We start from the raw sequence: 18,658 nt of genomic DNA, 5'->3' as shown, positions 1-18,658 counted from the left end.
AGTTGGAATGTTTGTCCATCTGTAATAAGTCTTCGGTAGAAAATTGGCTTGAGAAGGCCAAAGAAACCATCCTCTTCCCAGACAACACTATCAGAAAGGGTATGATTTGTGCCCATTATAGGTATGTATTTTTATGTGGAGAATCAGGTTATCCCACAATAGAGGAGCCTACTCCATGTGATCACCCTTATGCCTGGACATTACCTTACTTAGATGGTTGGAAAACAGTGGGTCGATACACCTTAGGGACCTTAGGAATCCCCTCAGATATCCACACCTATAATGAAAGTAAACACTGGACTAGTGATATAAAATTCCTCACTCAGAGTAAGAGCGATTCTATGTCACGAGATAATTCAATAGCTGATAAACCTGGGATGGGATGGGTATCGCTCTGAGCACTCTTACCCAACTACTGTAATCCCAAGTTTGAAAGATCTATTTGCAATATATCTGCTACTATGGCTGATATTGCTGATAATATTGCAGATGGAATGGCAGCCCAAGAGAAATCTTTAGAATCCCTTGTAAAAATAGTGCTAGATAATAGTTCTTGATTTCCTCCTAGCTCAACAAGGAAGAGTCTGTGCTGTTGCTAACACCTCCTGCTATACTTGCATAAATACCATAGGAGAAGTAGAACAAGATATTAGAAAAATTCACCAGAAATCTACTTGGCTACATTTAATCAATACTTCCTATGCCTGACTCTCCCTTTTTAAAATATTTTTAGTTTATTATCCAGTGGCATTGGTTCCTGGTTGTGCTTTTTATTATAAACTGGATTAATCATCTTGATTGCTGTAATAATTATTATGGGTCTTATTAAAATGTTGTATGAAATGTCTAATGCTTGTAATCAAACTATAGTCCTTCTACGCAGAGAACTATGTATTTGAAGAAACTAAGACCTGAAAGGAGGCCAACTTTACACCTTGAGTTAGCCGTTTAGAGCATCAAATTGTTCAGCCAAATGTGGCCTCACTCCACACATATTCCACATAGAGAATCACAGAAGCAAAATGTCTGAGCTATGGCATGATGAAAGTGGACGAAGAATCCAATACATGAAAAAGATCAATCCAATGAAAAAGTCCATGGAGAAGAAAACACTTTCATAACGGTGATAAAAGAATCTGCATGAAGATTCTTACTCAAAAGGGTGAAGTGTGAAAGAGTACTCTAAAACTGAGAAGCTTAGCATAATTAAAATGGCTGACACAGGTCTGGATTGGACTCCATTTTGTTTTAAACCCCTGCTGCTCCTTGTAAAGTATGAGCACCACTTTTGGGTAACTAAGCCTTGTTTTGGAAATAAATGTGGTTATGCTTGCTTTACTATGATTTTAGGAAGTGTGTGCAGATTGTTTTTGGAAAAAAAATGCTTGTTTTCAGGAAGAATGCATTAGAAAATGAATTAAGTGGTATGAAGAAAGGTCTGTTGGTGATTGCATGTAGTCATGCTAGCCTTCTCGTATAAAAACCCTGCATTCCTTTGTGAACACTGGAGCACTTTGTAATTCTATTCAGTGCTGCCCAACTTGAGTTGTATTCCTCAAGAAAATGCTATCATTTCTCTCTGTACAGATTGTTGCTTACACTTTTGACAAATCTATCCAGCTACCTTCCTGTGAACTTATTATTATACCTGATAATGTTAAATGCCGTGTTGATCTTGGGATTGCAATGAGAGGTATGCCATCTTCTTGGACATTCTCTGAAAGTGGGTCATCAACTTTAATGTTCTTGGGCACCTCTGCCTTGTATTCATCCCTGCCTTTTAGCTCTCCTTTTATTTCTTCTTCTAATGCTCCACTAGGGCAAGAAGGGGATGGTGTTCCACTTACTAATCTCTTTTGACATGAATTTCCACAATATGTCCTCCTCCTTCCTGAGGTGAAAGCATCCTGCCCTCTTACTCGAGATCATAATGGTTCCCCAGGGCAGAGAGAAAAACTTGATTATTGAGACTAAAAACATATTGTTCCTGTAAACTTGAAAATTGAATTATGCAATATGAAGAAATAAACAGGGTGCTAAGAAAGGTTTTTGTTTTTTTTAAGAAAGAAAATAGGGGAAGAGACGTGTTTTCAGTGGGGTGGGCTAAGATAAAATCTTCATAAATCAGGTTTCTCCTTTTTCTTCCTGACGACGAGACATTACAATGGAATCTGAAGGATAAGAAGAAAACAACCATGTAAAATTATGGTTTCTAGGCAAAGACAACCATAAATTTGTTCGAAATGAATAGTATGAATAATGTCTTCTTGGTAGGTAATTAGGGAAAGCATGTAGGATTTTAGCTGGGTCTTTGGGGTAGATCCTAAAGATTGCCTCACTGGATAACCATTCCCACCTTGTTTCCTCTGGGATTAATGAAGTTACATTGTCTGTCTTCCTCCATTAGAGAGGCTGGTACATGAATTTCTAAAATTCCCAGCCTCCACTGAAGGGAAAGATAGCCATAAGACACCATTTTGGCTGATGGTCTGTAGGAGTAAGTCCTTTAGGGAGCCTTATGTCCTCAGATAAAAGACAAAAAAGCCGACAAGAAGAATCATTTCACTCCTTGCCTTTTTTATTTTTTCTTTCTGGAATGCAAAAGGAGGAGCTTACATTTTGTAACTATAACAATGAAACCAACATGCTGAAAGTGGCAGACAGAAGGGCAAAAGGAACCTGATCCCTTGATGGCACCAAACCCACATATTTGTTTAAATATTGGTAACAGCAAATGTTTTTTGTTTTTTTTTTTTAGCATTTTCCAAGCAGCTTACATGAATTTATAGTTAGTTTTCATAAGAACAGTCAAAATGAGTACTATTATTATTCCAGTTATTAAGATGAGGAAATAGAGGCATGAGAAGATTGAGTAACTTATCCAAGTGTGTCAGTTAGTAAGTAGAGAAGCTGGACTTTGAACACAGGCAGTCTGCTACTAAATTATGTGCTCTTAATCGCTTTCTCTATAAGCCAATGTTGGTTGGGTTTTCTGTTACCCAAAGATGATTTAATCTCAATTTATACATCCTTGAAGGATGGCTAAAAATTACATGGGAGTAAAGCACTTTTTACATCATCATATAAACAAAGGTCAGTGTAGTGGGTAGCCAGAGGAAAGGAAGTTAGACAATGATTTGATAAGAAATTTACAGTGGGTGAAGAGAGAAAGTTGAAGATGGAAAATACAGCAGATTGGCTACGAAACGGGGCTCTGGAAATTAGAATACTTGCCTACAAATCGAAGCTCTACCAGTTACTACTAGCTGATGACCTTGGCCTAGTTACACTGCCTTATCATTTATAATCTCTAAGACATTCTATCTCTAAGCCTCAGTTTCTTCATTTCTAAAATGGGTATAATCATTCATGTCTTTCAGAGTTTTAATGCTTTAGCAAAAATGTTGTATTTGTATTCATTGTAAGAATTCATTAAATGTAGCTTAAAAAACATACTAAGCCTGATGTTTTCCTCTATAGGAATACAGCATTTGGAAACATTAAAATTTTAAAGATGAAGAGAATATAAAAATTACCTTTTCTTTGATGTTAGCATTGTATTTTTTTTCTCAGATTCTAGTGGAAATTCAGTTTTATTACAGGTTGCAAACCTAGGAAACCACTGCAAACATGATTTAATCTAAGGTAGGACTGACAAGGTTAGCATAACATTTCTAATACTATTAGTCAAGCAGAGCTTTAAGAAACACACTTATTGACTTCAAAGGATTTGATTTAAAGAAAGTGGAATGAAAAGGAAATAAGAGTCCATGGGAGCATGATACAGTACCATAATTTCAACCCTGAGTTTTGGAAAATCTGACTGAACTCAAAATGTCTTCTGAGGAAAACAGTTGTCTCATATAAAGGCACAAGAACTAATCTAAAATGTTAGTTCAAAGACTCAGGAAAAAAGAGGGACATGAATTCAGACGCTCTCTCCTTTAATGAACCCCCACGTGGAGAGTAGCTGCTGCATGGTGAGCTGGTGTCTGTGCCTTCGAACTGGATGTGACTCTCAGAGAGAAGTGTCATTTTACTCCCAGAGTGAGGCTGCAGATCTCTCAAACTTCCCAGCTCCAAAATCAGTCTGCAGAAAGTATTTTCTTCTAGGACTTCTTGGTGCTGTAAACAAAAGGAGTATAGTGAGCAAGAGAGGGCCGTGATAAAATTTTTGTAAATCATGTTTTTCCCTTTTCTTTTTCCATATACAATTTACTAGTTTGAACACTAATGCAGATATGTCTACAGAGAGAGGTGACTGTATCTACAGTGGTGCTTCTGCTGCTGGCCATAAAGATGATATCCTGCTTTCTGACAGGAAGAACCCTGCTGCCGCCAGCTCTCCTACCCGGAGGGACAGGGCAGACAGGCTACTCTGGTAAGAAGAGTGCTTTTGTGCTGGCAGTTGTTTCTCTTCATCCAGGATGCAGACAACGGAAGGAAAGGGGACAGCGTGACCTGTTTCCCCAGTCAGCCCCTCAGTGTAGAGGCAGTCCTGATGTCCTGCCCACACGCAGAGCAGGGAAGTCCCCAGGAAACCTGTGTCCTTCTCCACTGAATATGCAAAAAAGCTGGGCATTCACCAGCTGTTCTCTTCCTGTATCTTCTGTTCCCAGGAATATAAGTTTGGACAGGGCAGTAATAATTTTATTTTCTGGTATGTCGATATCACCACGTGTGATCTGCCTTGCTATTGATCCTATAACTAGTAAGGAATTTCAGCCTACCTAACCATTTTACCAAAAGGCGCCCTGATGACGCAGTGGTTAAGAGTTCAGCTGCTAACAGAGATGTTGGGGGTTCAAGCCCACCAGTCACTCTGCAGGCAAAAGATGTGGAAGTCTGCTTCCATAAAGATTGCAGCCTTGGAAACCCTATGTGGCATTTCTACTCTGTCCTATAGGGTTCCTATGAGTCAGAATCAACTCGATGGCATTGGGTAACTGGTAAACATTTTACTTAAAACAGCAAAAAGATTAAAGTTTTAATCAGAAAAGGATTTTTATTAAAATATAACCGATTTGCAAACTACGAACTTTCAGTCTCATCTAGTAAAATTAAACAGAAAAGCTACAGGATAAACACTATCATGTGATCATCCAGAATCATCATCATTCAAAGTCTAGTAATTGAGGGTACAGTACACTACCTACCTCTCCATTTGTATAGAATTTCACCATTTATGAAACTTCCATGGACATGGTCACCTGTCCTCTTAAAACACCATGGCTGCTACAGACAGGGTCAGTATTAGTGTTCTCATTTTGCAGATGAGGAAACAGGAAGTGCCAGTCATGTTAAACCATGGAGTTTTACTGGGTACAGTCTGGTGTTGGGTCTTGCAGCTGATGTGATTTCATTAATCCCCTGAAAAAAGACTCTGATGAGAAAGGCCGTGGATATCTTTTGCAAGTTTTTCCTAACTAAAAACAAAACAAAAATTTGCTGTTAAGTTCATTCTGACTCATGGTGACCTCATGTGTTTTGGAGTAGACCTGCACTCCATAGAGTTTTCAATGGCTATGATCTTTTGAAAGCAGATTGCCAGGAATTTTTTTTTTTTTTTTGGGGAGGGAGTGGGGCACACTTGGGTAGAATCAAACCACAAAACTTTCTGTTAGTATCCAATTATTTATTGTCTGCACCATTCAGCGACTCCTAACTAAACGATGATTGGGCCCAATTACATATTTCTATTGTATCTCCCCCCCACCCAGGGTCTGTCAGTCTGTCCTACTATGGGGGCTTGTGTGTTGCTGTGATGCTGGAAGCTATGCCACCTGTATTCAGATACCAGCAGGGTCACCCATGGAGGACAGGTTTCAGCTGAGCTTCCAGACTAAGACAGACTAGGAAGAAGGACCCGGCAGTCTACTTCTGAAAAGCATTAGCCAGTGAAAACCTTATAAATAGCAGTGGAACATTGTCTGATATAGTGCTGGAAGATGAGCCCCCCAGGTTGGAAGGCACTCAAAAGATGACTGGGGAAGAGCTGCCTCCTCAAAGTAGAGTTGACCTTAAAGACATGGATGGAATAAAGCTTTCGAGACCTTCATTTGCTGATGTGGCATGACTCAAAATGAGAAGAAACAGCTGCAAACATACATTAATAATTTGAACCTGGAACATACGAACTATGAATCTAGGAAAATTAGAAATTTTCATAAATGAAATGGAACGCATAAACATCGATATCCTAGGCATTAGTGAGCTGAAATGGACTGGTATTGGCCATTTTGAATCAGACAATCATATAGTCTACTATGCTGGGAATGACAACTCAAAGAGGAATGGTGTTGCATTCATCATCAAAAAGAACATTTCAAGATCTATCCTGAAGTACAGCACTCTCAGTGATAGGATAATATCCATATGCCTACAAGGAAGACAAGTTAATATGACTATTATTCAAATTTATGCACCAACCACTAGGGCCAAAGGTGAATAGAAGATTTTTATCAGCTGCTGCAGTCTGAAATTGATCGAACATGCAATCAGGATGCATTGATAATCACTGACGATTGGAATGCAAAATTTGGAAACAAAGAAGAAGGATCAGTAGTTGGAAAATATGGCCTTGGTGACAGAAACAATGCCGGAGATCGAATGATAGAATTTTGCAAGACCAACGACTTCTTCATTGCAAATACCTTCTTTCACCAACATAAACGGCGACTATACACATGGACCTCGCCAGATGGAACACAAAGAAATCAAATTGACTATATCTGTGGAAAAAGACGATGGAAAAGCTCAATAATACCAGTCAGAACAAAGCCAGGGGCCGACTATGGAACAGACCATCAATAGCTCATATGCAAGGTTCAAGCTGAAACTGAAGAAAATCAGAGCAAGTCCACGAGAGCCAAAATATGACCTTGAGTATATCCCACCTGCATTTAGAGACCATCTCAAGAATAGGTTTGACACATTGAACACTAGTGACCGCAGACCAGATGAGTTGTGGAATGACATCAAGGACATCATCCATGAAGAAAGCAAGAGGTCACTGAAAAGACAGGAAGGAAAGAAAAGACCAAGATGGATGTCAGAGGAGACTCTGAAACTTGCTCTTGAGCATTGAGCAGCTAAAGCAAAGGAAGAATTCATGAAGTAAAAGAACCGAACAGAAGATTTCAAAGGGCCTCTTGAGAAGACAAAGTAACGTATCATAATGACATGTGCAAAGAGCTGGAGATGGAAAACCAAAAGGGAAGAACACGCTCGGTGTTTCTCAAGCTGAAAGAACTGAAGAAAAATTCAAGCCTCGAGTTGTAATAGTGAAGGATTCCATGGGGAAAATATTAACTGGTGCAGGAAGCATCAAAAGAAGATGGAAGGAATACATAGCGTCATTATACCAAAAAGAATTAGTCAATATTCAACCATTTCAAGAGGTGGCATATGTTCAGGAACCGATGGTACTGAAGGAAGAAGTCCAAGCTGCTCTGAAGGCATTGTCGAAAAACAAGGCTCCAGGAATTGATGGAATATCAATTGAAATGTTTCAACAAAGAGACGCAGCGCTGGAAGTGCCCACTCCTCTATGCCAAGAAACAGGGAAGACAGCTTCCTGGCCAACTGATTGGAAGAGATCCATATTTATGCCTATTCCCATGATAGGTGATCCAACCGAATGTGGAAATTATAGAACAATATCATTAATATCACATGCAAGCAAAATTCTGCTGAAGATCATTCAAATACAGCTGCAGCAGTATATCAACAGGGAACTGCCAGAAATTCAGGCCGGTTTCAGAAGAGGACGTGGAACCAGGGATATTATTGCTGATGTGAGATGGAACCTGGCTGAAAGCAGAGAATACCAGAAGGATGTTTACTTGTGTTTTATTGACTATGCAAAGGCATTTGACTGTGTGGGTCATAACAAATTATGGATAACATTGCAAAGAATGGGAATTCCAGAACACTTAATTGTGCTCATGAAGAACCCTTACATAGATCAAGAGGCAGTTGTTTGGACACAACAAGAGGATACTGACTGGTTTAAAGTCAGGAAAGGTGTGTGTCAGGGTTGTATTCTTTCACCATACCTATTTAATCTGTATGCTGAACAAATAATCTGAGAAGCTGGACTATATGAAGAAGAACAGGGCATCAGAATTGGAGGAAGACTCATTAGCCACCTGTGCTATGCAGATGACACAACCTTGCTTGCTGAAAGTGAAGAGGACTTGAAGCACTTACTAACGAAGATCAAAGACCACAGCCTTCAGTATGGATTGCACCTCAACATAAAGAAAACAAAAATCCTCACAACTGGTCCAATGAGCACCATCACGATTAACGGAGAAAAGACTGAAGTTGTCAAGGATTTCATTTTACTTGGATCCACAATCAACACCCATGGAAGCAGCAGTCAAGAAATCAGAAGACGCATTGCACTGGGCAAATCTGCTGCAAAGGACCTCTTCAAAGTGTTGAAGAACAAAGATGTCACCCTGAAGACTAAGGTGCGCCTGACCCAAGCCATGGTATTTTCAATCGCATCATATGTATGTGAAAGCTGGACAGTGAACAAGGTAGACCGAAGAAGAGTTGACACCTTGGAATTGTGGCGTTGGCGAAGAATATTGAATATACCATGGACTGCCAAAAGAGTGAACAAATCTGTCTTGGACGAAGTGCAGCCAGAATGTACCTTAGAGGCAAGGATGGCGAAACTGTGTCTTACATACTTTGGACATGTTGTCAGGAGGGATCAGTCCCTGGAGAAGGACATCATGCTTGGCAGAGTACAGGGTCAGCGGAAAAGAGGAAGACCCTCAACGAGGTGGATTGGCACAGTGGTTTCAACAATGAGCTCAAGCAAAACAATGATTGTAAGGATGGCTCAGGACCAGGCAGTGTTTTGTTCTGTTGCGCACAGTGTCACTATGAGTCAGAACCCACTGGAGGGCAGCTAACAACAACAACAACATTGTATCTCCAGGCAGAATGCTCCTTAGAAGCAAGGGTGGTGAGACTTCAACTTGTGTACTTTGGACAGGTCACCAGGAAAGACCAAAAACAATGTCATGATATCACTAAAAAAAGACATAATGTTTGGTAAAGTGGAGGGCCAAGAAATAAGGGGAAAACCCTCAATGAGATAGATTGACACAACAGCTGCAACAATGTACACAAACATACAAACCATCATAAAGATGGCACAAGACCAGACAATGTTTCTTTCGCTTATACATAAGGTCACTATTTGTGGAGCAGACTCCATGGTAACTAGCTACATTGTGTCTCCATTTGTATAGAACCCCATAGAACTTTGTGCCTAGTAGACTGTCATTAGTATTTGATTTTAAAAAAAAAAGGTGAAAAAGAAGAAAGAGAACGAGAAGAAAATCACAAGTATAACAAAAATGTACAGAGTAAAACCTGTAAAAGTCTGAACTTGTGTAAGGTGAAAGCCTGCCAGAGAAGGAAAATTCAAACATTTTCCACTAAAATGAGTGATAGAAAAGTGGTAAGCTGCATCCTGTCAGAGGCAGAAAGCTTTGGAGACCCAGAAAAAGAAGGCGGTGCTGTCCAGTTCCTGCTCTCACAGCCTCCACTGCATATGACTTACGATGTACCAGTAACTGTTCCAAGCGCTTTATAGTATCATCTCAATGAATCGCTGCACCAGCTCTGTGAGGTGGTTGTACTTACTGTGTTCACTCTGCTAATGATAAATACCTGAAGCACAGAGAGTGGTTAAGTCACTTGCCTAGTGCCACTTAGGTAATGGTGTCAGGGTTAAGATTTTGATAAAGATTATGCAAATATGTTGTCCCAGAACCAACGTTAAACCAAAACCAAACCAGTTGCTGTCGAGTTGATTCTGACTCATGGCAACCCAGGAACGCACAGCAGAACTGCACTCCATGGGGTTTTCAAGGCTGTGACTTTTTGGAGGCAGATTGCCAGGCCTTTCTTTGGAGACGACACTGGGTGGATTTGAAATGTCAATCTTTCCATTAGTAGTCAAGCACTTAACCAATTGCACCACCCTTGGACTCCAGAACCAGCATTAACCCAACCCAGTGCCATCGAGTCGATTTCGACTCACAGCAACCCTATAGGGCAGAGCAGAACTGTCCCATAGAGTTTCCAAGGAGCGCCTGGTGGATTTGAACTGCTGAACTTTTGGTTAGCAGCCATAGCGCTTAACCACTACGCCACCAGGGTTTCCAGAACCATTATAGGAGGTTAATTTATATCCTGAGGGTAATGTATGTAAAGCAAAGATCTAAAACCTATCACCTTCTGCCTTTTAATCAGGCCATGAGAAAGAATTCCTGGTACATTTGAAAATGCATCCTAGTGATTTCCGCTTTTATACAAAAGTGGCTTTGAACTATGCTTGGATGATATTTGCCTTTTGTCAGCGACAAGTCCTGACCTTAGGTAGGATATGAAAGGCCATGAAAGGCACTTGTTCCCATTCTTTCTTCTGTTTAGGTGAGAAGCTGGCTTCACTGGTGAAAGTTTAAATGACGTGGTTTCCTGTCCCCTGTGAAAAACTAAGGATGAGTTTTTCATTTTCATCTTTCTCGTGGCTCCATGTATACAGACTGAAAAAGTGAGCGGAACTCTGAAGGGAGGTTTTGCTGAGAACTTGCGTTCATCCCTCTCACCTTTGAGACTAAGCAAAGTTGACTTAAACGGTCAGTGCATAGGGATCACGCATATCACCACGGCCAAGTCCACACGGCTCACACAGCTCGGGGATGACGAGGAGAGCAGTTATTTACAGTTCTGCTTCATCAGAGATCAAAGCAATAGTTTTCTCAGACCCCCATGGCTTACACAGGGCTTTCACATAAAATACCATTTCTATAAGCAAGGAAATGGAGATTGCTTAATTTAATTCACATAACTGGTACTTTAATCAAAGACCTTGGTCTTCAAATTCAGACCTCCCTCCCTCCTTTCCTTCTTTTCTTTTTTTTTAAATTTTCCTTTCTTTCAATGACATTGTGCCATCCTTGATCAATGAAAGAGAACACGTCATTGTGAAAATCTGTACAAGGCTTATTTACATTTTACATTAATTATCCCAAAATACACTTTCATGATATCAACATACATTTGAAAATGGAAAGTAATACTTTTAGCGAGATCTAGAGAACACAACACGACTAATGAAAGCAATCACAATCTCTCCTTTTTCTTTTCCACTGGACCACGATAGCCACAATGAAGCTCCATTAGGGGTACTTAAGTGATTGTTTTCACCAGGCTTTTTGGCAGGTAATGCTTTCGATGGATTAGGAATTGTTAACATGTGGTTAATGTCCAAATTCAACATAATATTTTGGAATAGGTAGGTATGGGTTATGATCAGATTAGTTTTAGTTTTCTTATTTACATTTTTATTTTAGTGGATTTTGGACAAGTCTCACAAACACTGTAACTGCTGCCAAAGGTACCATCACTGCATAAGAAGTTAGCAATAGAGGGCCCTGAACCCTGCACCTCTATAAAAATAAATATATTTAGGAAGGAGCACATGGTCACTTTTGTCACTAGCGGTCTGGCACTCCACGCTGGGACAGCATGAAACATAACCTGAAACATCTGCTCTCAAAACCAATACTATTCAGGCCCCAGGGGAAATGCTTCTTGTGACAAATGCTTTTGCCACACATCCTTGAAACAAAAGGTGACTGCATCCAAATACCTGAAGGTGTGCAGGGTACCACTGCCGACGTGGGATGTGGACACTCCTAGTCACATGGGTGGTTCAACAGGAGACTAATTCTGTTAAAAAAAAAAAAAAAAGGCTGAAATGGCCAATTTTCTGTTATTTATACATATATATATACACTCTCCACCATAAAAAACAAATAAATATCAAATTAACTAAAGTGTCAAATGCTTTTCCAGATAGCAAGAATATAATGCCTTCTCATACAATGAAGTAGTATTTCCCAATAGAGCCAACCATCCATTTTCTTGCCTGCCTTTGTGTTCCAATTCATGATTCTGGAGGAACTCACAAATGAGTATAATATTTGTATGTAGTTGAACATGGTGATTGAGTAATACCTTGAAAAGTTAGACAATTCATATTAATGCTAAAATGGTAGATATATAGTCATAAACATGCGAAACAGGATACTGATTCTTTACCCTGGCATCTAGGTACACAGTGAATACTACTAGAATTGCTAATAGGTTTACATTTTATTTAAAAAAAGGATTAATCCATAATTAAAATTTTCACATTACACAAAATTGTAAGCTTTTTAAAAATAATTGTTATTTAAATCTTGATATTCATAATTATATAGTTTGCCATTTAATTTTAAAAGATAATTTTAAATCATTTAGAATAAAATAACTTTCAAGAAATACAACCTGTTGCTGCCGATTCCAACTCATGGCAACCCTACAGGATAGAGTAGAACTGCCCCATAGGGTTTTCAAGGAGCTCCTGGTGGATTCGAACTGCCGACCTTTTGATTAGCACCTGAGATCTTAACCACTGCACCACCAGGGCTCCTTCAAAAACTATAGGAAAGTAATTTCCATTTTCTGATTTTTGATGTTTAATTTATAGTTTATATGAAAATATGTATTCATTTTTGTATAATTTGAACTTATTAATCCTTTAGATTGGCCTTGTCCAGCAGAACTTCCTGCGATGATGAAAATATTCTTTATCTGGCTTTCCAATATTGTAGCCACCAGCCACTTGTGTGTACTGGACACCTGAAACAGGGCTCGTGCTACTGAGCAAAAAAAAACTGACCTGAAATGTGGCTAGGTACTGCCATATAAAATAGGATAGCTTTAGATCATTGCCCTGGGTAGAAAACAAATTATGTGAAAATCTTGATTATGACAAGGTAATTAGTTATTTTACTAAAATAGAGGGAAAAATTAATTTTATAGAAGAAATAATAATATATGGATTGTGTCCTTATTTTATTAGCTATCCATACAGCCAGACTGCTGACTGAAAATCTGGATATGCATAATTATGTATTTAGTTGTCTTTAATATTCTCCTGGCCCCTAATCTACTGTGGGCCCCAGTTTCTGATCCTGCAAGAGGCTTTGGCCACAAGCTGAGCTCAGTTGGGAGCCTGAGGATGCTTGATCCAATCCCCCTGAGTATGACTAAGCCCTGTTGTGGGCTTAATGCTGTGTGAAACCCCGGTGGTCAGAGGACTCAGTGAAGACAAGGCAAATCCTTATCTCAAAGTCTGTTTCTGGGGAAACCCAAGCTAAGACACCTCACTTAGCCCAGTGCCTGGCATACTGCATGACCTCAATAAGTATTTGCTGAAAGAATTAACGTACTTTGCAAACGAAATCCTAATATTAATTTTTTCCCCCAACTTAAAGAAGTTCCTCAGAAACAAAGTGACTGGATTGATTTATTGCCTCCTTGTCTTGGTTCTCTACTAATGAGATTCATTTAAATCCTTAAAACAATGCCCCCCTCCCCCTTCCTCTCTGATACTTCAAATTTTCCTTTTGTAATTAAAGATAAGGGCTTTAAATTACATATTTAGGAAAAGTAGCATAATGATGTAAGTTCACATTAAAAAGTAAAGGATTAATATAGAGCCTTTAAAGAGTATCTGATAAGGATCTGGTAAGTTGAATTCCTGAAGAGTGACCCAGCCTTGGGCCACCAAAGGCAAAAGACCTCTAGTCCCCAAATTTGCCCAGGGAGGATGCCAGCTGTAATGTGTGCTTGCCTGTTGGTACTGGGGTCCCCTGGAGACAGGATCATGGCTTTAATTTATCTCTTGCGCCTTTACAAACACTCTAAGGCAGGGGCCGGCTGGGCACAGGAGCCCGGCGGGTAGAGGCCATCCCTTCCTCCCGGTATCATTGCTACAATACCGTATGACTCAGAACCCTGTCTTGGTTTCTAATTGACCCTCTTCCCCTCAGAGAGCTAGGCCAGGAGCCTACAGCCCTCTGGGAATGGCTCTGTGTGCTGATTCGGAGGATAGATGGATGGATCACTTTTTTCTCAAATTTTAAATGACCCCCTTTACTGAAGCACTGGAAGCTTTAATTAGTAAAATAGGCATCCCAAAGCCAAAACGGTAAATCAAATATTTCAAAACAGTATTTGATTCACTCCCCGCACCCCCTTCCCCGTTTTCCAACAGTTTGCTCAAGCTACAGAAAGGACCGGTAGGTCCAAGCACGCATTTCTGCGAGACGGCTGCCTTCCGGGCACTGCCCGCGGCAAAGTGGAAATGAAATCGCCGAACAGCGTCCCGCTTCTCCTATTTCGGGGGCTCAGAGGACAGGCTAGAGCGCCAGGGCCACGGGGCGCAGCCCGCGCCGGGACGTCTGCGCGCTGGGACGGGGCTTGCGGGCGGGCGGGCGCAAGCTCCAGCGCCGCACGGTCTCCGCGCAACGGGCGCGCGACGCGGCTCTCGGGGCCCCCGGGCGCGGCCGGTCTCGCACTGGCCCCCGCTCCGTCCCGGCGCCTCCCTTCCGCCCGCGGCGAAGAGAAGCCCCACACACAGCCCCGCGGAGTGCGCGGCCGAGCCACCATTCGGGGCCTCCGCGATCGCCTTCTTTGCTCTCCCCCAGTCACCGCGGAACGCGAGCCCCCAACTTCAGCGGTGCAGCCGCCCCCGCTCGGGGACCTTACGGACCGGCGTGTGTCACCGCGTCCTCAGGGCTTCAGGCTGCCTCCGGTCCCGCCCCCGCCGCTTTCACAAACTACTGGCCGCCGGTGACCCGGGACAAACTTCTGCCGAGGCGCAACCCATTCAACAGCCAGCCTCCTGACGCCAGCAACAAAAATAGCTCGCGGCGGCGGGAGGGGAGCGCGCGGGAGCCCACTTCCCGCCGGCTCCCGCGCGCGGCGTCAGCGGCGGTGGCGGCAGCCGGGGCCGAGCCCCGGAGGGCCGGGCAGCGCGGGAGGCGGCGTATGCCGGCCGCTCACGCCCTCTAGCGGGGCCGCGCGGGCGCCGGCGTGACGTGGGCGCTCCCTCTGGCCGGCCTGCGGGCCCGCCAGTCAGTCGGAGAGGAACAGCGGGCGCGGACCCAGCGCGGACTCTGCCGCTCGGCGCCGCCGTGGGTCTGGGCTCGGCGGCCGGCTGGCAGGCGGCGGGCGAGGGCGCGCGGCCACGGGCACTGGCACGGCGGCGCCCCAGCGCTGGTCCCGAGTAGGGCAGACGAGACGCGGCGGGAGCAGCGGTGGCCGGCTAGCCGAGGAGATTTGGCCCCGGGGGCGCGTCCGCACTCCCTCTCCTGGCAGCTCCGGCCGCGAGTGGAGTCGGGGCCGGGAGAGGACCAACCACCCTGCGCCCTTCGCCCCGAGTCGCGGAGTTCCGGACTTCTGCAACTGTTTGCACTTCTTTGGGGTTTGGGTTTGTGCCGCGGACCCCCTTCTTGCTGCATTCAACCCCCCGCCGCCCGGCCCGTCCTCGCCCGGGGTCGGCCAGGCGCGAGGCACCACCATGGGGCGACTTGGAACTTGGCTGGCGACTTTGGCCGGACTTTTGCTCACGGCCGGAGCGGAGACGTTTTCGGGTAAGCAGTTCGTCTGCCCGCACCGGGAGCCGGGGGCTGGAGCCGGGCGCTCGGGGCTGGAGAGACCGGGCGGCGCGCCTCCGGGTGGAGCCGCCCCGGAGCCGAAGGGACCGGCGGGCGGGAGGCCGCGCTCCGAGGCCGGGCGAAGGACCCCGGGCGGGGACCCTCGTCCCGGCGCCCCGCCCCCGCGGCCTGGGCTTGTCCTCGCTTTTGGGCAGCCGCCACACCGCGTCCCCCGCCGGCTCTCAAAGGAGCAGCGGAAAACTTTGCCTGAAGTTTGGAGCCTTAGCCCGCAGGGCCGGGGCTGCGGGCGCCCCGCGTGCCGCCCGGGGTGTGTGCGGCGCCGGGCTCCCCGCGGCGTGCGGCGGCGCCAGCCCCTCAGGTCCCCGCAGGTCCTGGCCGAGCGCTGGCAGGCAGGTTCTAGCGCGAGGGCTGGCAGCTCGGGCTCCGCAGGCTCCCTCCCCACCTTCGGCCACTAGCGGAGCGCCCCCTCCCATGGCAACTTGTTGACCCACGCGGGCTGCCGACGGCGCCAGGTGGGCTGGAGAGGGACTGGCAGTGTGAGTGTGTGGGCGCGTGTGTGAGCGCTCTGAGCCCCGAGGACCCCCACAGATGACAGGTTCTTTGGAGTGGAGTCGGGGTAGGCTCGGGCCAAATCCCGCGCAGCGTTCACCGAGGTTACCTCCAGAACCGCCGTCAGCTCCTGGAGGACACGCGTGGATGGGTGACACACGTTTGCACACTTTCTCATTTCCTTTCTCGTGTGTCCGAGTTTCATTAACTCAGGTCCACGGACTGTACTGGCGGTGGGATTTTTGCTTTTTCTTTAGGTTAAAAACCGGTTGGCCTTAGGTTGGGAAATTGGTTTCTATGCTTATTCGGTAAGCTATGCTTTTTTTAATTTTATTTGATGCGGGACTTTTCACTAACAGTAAAGAGCATCCTTTAAACGTTGAAGGAGCATAGCCCTCTGGCCTGTGGAGACATACATTTGTACCTCCTGGGCATCGGGGACCCTGGCTGCTGGCCTTCTGCACACATACTCCGGAGGTGCGGCTGATGTGTTGCGAGCCGCGGGACCCTCGCCCACAGTTGGTGCAGAGACTAGTGGAGTTTGTAGTTTTGGCTGATGGCTCTGTGCTTTGAAACCCAAACCAGCTTCATTAAAGACCTTTCCCCTAAGCTCAGTATAACCCTAATTGTCTGGCAATGCACATGTTACAGAGATTGTGTAAAGTGATACATTACTGTGTAGAAAAAAATGGATGCAGATTTTGGTCTGCATTCTTATTAGTGAGTTATGCAGTAGAACTTGGCAGCTTTAGAGCCTGGTAGCTCAGTAGTAGTAGAAGACAAGTTTGTGGGCCTTAATGATGGCTTTCTCTTTATGAAGATCTGTGACTGCCTGCCTGGGATTTGCTTCAAGCTAGACTACTGTGTCACATATCATTTGGATGGATTTTTAAATTTTGTGCAAGGAGGGGAGATACATATTTATATAGTTTATTTATAAGATGGGTACCTCATCATTAAAAACGGTTTCAGCTTAGGTAGTACTGACTGGTTTCCTTGTTAAGGCTGATTTAAATTATCAGTCAAACCAAAAAAGACTTTTAGCAAAATTTAGCCCTTTTTTTCTTTAGTAGGAAATAGGTATTTTAATTTGTATTGCCACAGCCATTGTTAGGAGTGTGCTTTCTTTTTATTTGGAGACCTTGGTATATTTCTAGGTAAGGGGGAAACGGAGGGGAGCAGTATCAGACAGCTTAAAAATTTTGGGAAAAAAACCTCTAAATTGGCACATTTTGCGTGTGCAAGCATCAGCTACGTTGCAGTGCGTGATTTTTTTTCCCTCCACTTTGTATTTTAGGTAGGGCAGGTATGAGGCGCTTACTGCTTTGGAAAAGTCAGGTGTTTCTGGTATGTTGGAAAGGTAAATTTTGATGCTATGCATGGCATTGACACTTTATTATTATTGTTTTTTAAACAGTTCCTCTGGAAATTGTAATAGTTGGTTACTTCTCACCTGACACAGGAATAGATTTCAGAGACAAAGGTGCTTGGTTGTAAGTGTCTTGAGGGCAAAGCCATTTTTTTTTTTAACTTCTTAATGTCCTATAAAACACTTAGCGTAGAGCCTTTTACCTAACAGGTCTTAGTATGTTTTCTAATAAATTACCAATACGCATAGTAATCATTTGCACACATTGAAATTCTGTTCGAAGTGACTGATATAAAACAGAGACAGGCATGGTTGTTCAAAGTTACCCGTGGCTTGCATTTCCTTTCATTTAAAGTGAACATTATCTGCAAGAGATTCTCTTTAGCCCATCTGATAGATGAAATCAGTGGAAGCTTTTTTGTGTGACTAAGATTTATATACAGGATACTTAGCTTATGTGCTCTTGGGATTGGTTCGAAATTGATAACATTGCTATTTAACTATTCCTGGAGGTGGACTGCGCATAATTTGGATACTGGATGTTAAAAATAAAGTGCTAAACTTACTAGAAGAAAAAATAAAACGTTTAGGATTTTGCCCATGAGGTCTTGTATTTACTCTCAACATTTTATTTTAAGAAAGGTTTCCATTCTTTACAGTTCTAATATATCTAGGCAAAATAGCAGAGGTTCACCTTCTGTCTTCTAGATTTTTCATCTCCATTAAAAATAATTTTTGGAAGTAGGTATATAACGAAGATGTGAGCAAGAAATTTAAAGCCTTTTACTTTTGCTTGAAATTCTCTTCTTCATTGTGAGAAGCCAGATATTTGGCAGGTTATTCCTCTTTGACTCAATTACTTAAATCCAAGTCATTATATATATATATAATAATACAGTGACATGCTTACGTTTACATTAAATAGTGGGACTGATATGCTCAGTTCTGTTAAGGTTTGCAGAAGTAGAAATACAGACTTGACCCTTTATTTCAACTACAGCATTGTGGAATAGATTAACACTTAACATAATTTTGCAAATTTGGGATTTTTGTGGAGAAATTAATTTTTTTAAATGCTTTTTTATAAGGGCATTAGTGGGGACATTGATGAAATCTGAATCAAGTCTATAGTTCAGTTAATATCATCCCACTGTTGATTTCGTAGTTTTGATAATTGTACTATGGTTATGTAAGGTGT

The 18,658-nt window shown here is 43.2% G+C and overlaps 1 protein-coding gene and 1 long non-coding RNA gene across 6 annotated transcripts in view; one reads left to right on the top strand and one right to left on the bottom strand.

Moving 5' to 3' along the window:
• Positions 1-2,127: 2,127 nt before the first annotated feature.
• LOC126085137 (uncharacterized) lies at positions 2,128-14,905 on the bottom strand. Of its 3 annotated transcripts, XR_007519176.1 has the most exons (5): positions 14,636-14,905; positions 11,684-11,763; positions 10,638-10,758; positions 5,157-5,370; positions 2,128-4,125 (listed from the first exon to the last, which is right to left on the bottom strand). It is a non-coding gene; the product is annotated as an uncharacterized LOC126085137 (long non-coding RNA). The 3 variants fall into 3 exon arrangements; XR_007519174.1 differs by lacking the exon at positions 10,638-10,758; XR_007519175.1 differs by lacking the exons at positions 5,157-5,370; positions 10,638-10,758.
• PTPRM (protein tyrosine phosphatase receptor type M) overlaps positions 14,853-18,658 on the top strand; it is a 946,104-nt gene continuing 942,298 nt past the window's right edge. For all 3 annotated transcript variants that reach the window (XM_049900161.1, XM_049900160.1, XM_049900159.1), the window contains exon 1: positions 14,853-15,518. In XM_049900161.1, coding sequence (XP_049756118.1) covers positions 15,446-15,518 — 73 coding nt within the window. In that variant the 5' untranslated portion in view covers positions 14,853-15,445. The remainder of the gene's footprint in view (positions 15,519-18,658) is intronic.

This window comes from Elephas maximus, chromosome 11, assembly GCF_024166365.1.
Source record: "Elephas maximus indicus isolate mEleMax1 chromosome 11, mEleMax1 primary haplotype, whole genome shotgun sequence".
Classification (NCBI taxonomy): domain Eukaryota; kingdom Metazoa; phylum Chordata; class Mammalia; order Proboscidea; family Elephantidae; genus Elephas; species Elephas maximus.
This window is presented reverse-complemented; position numbering and strand designations above follow the sequence as displayed.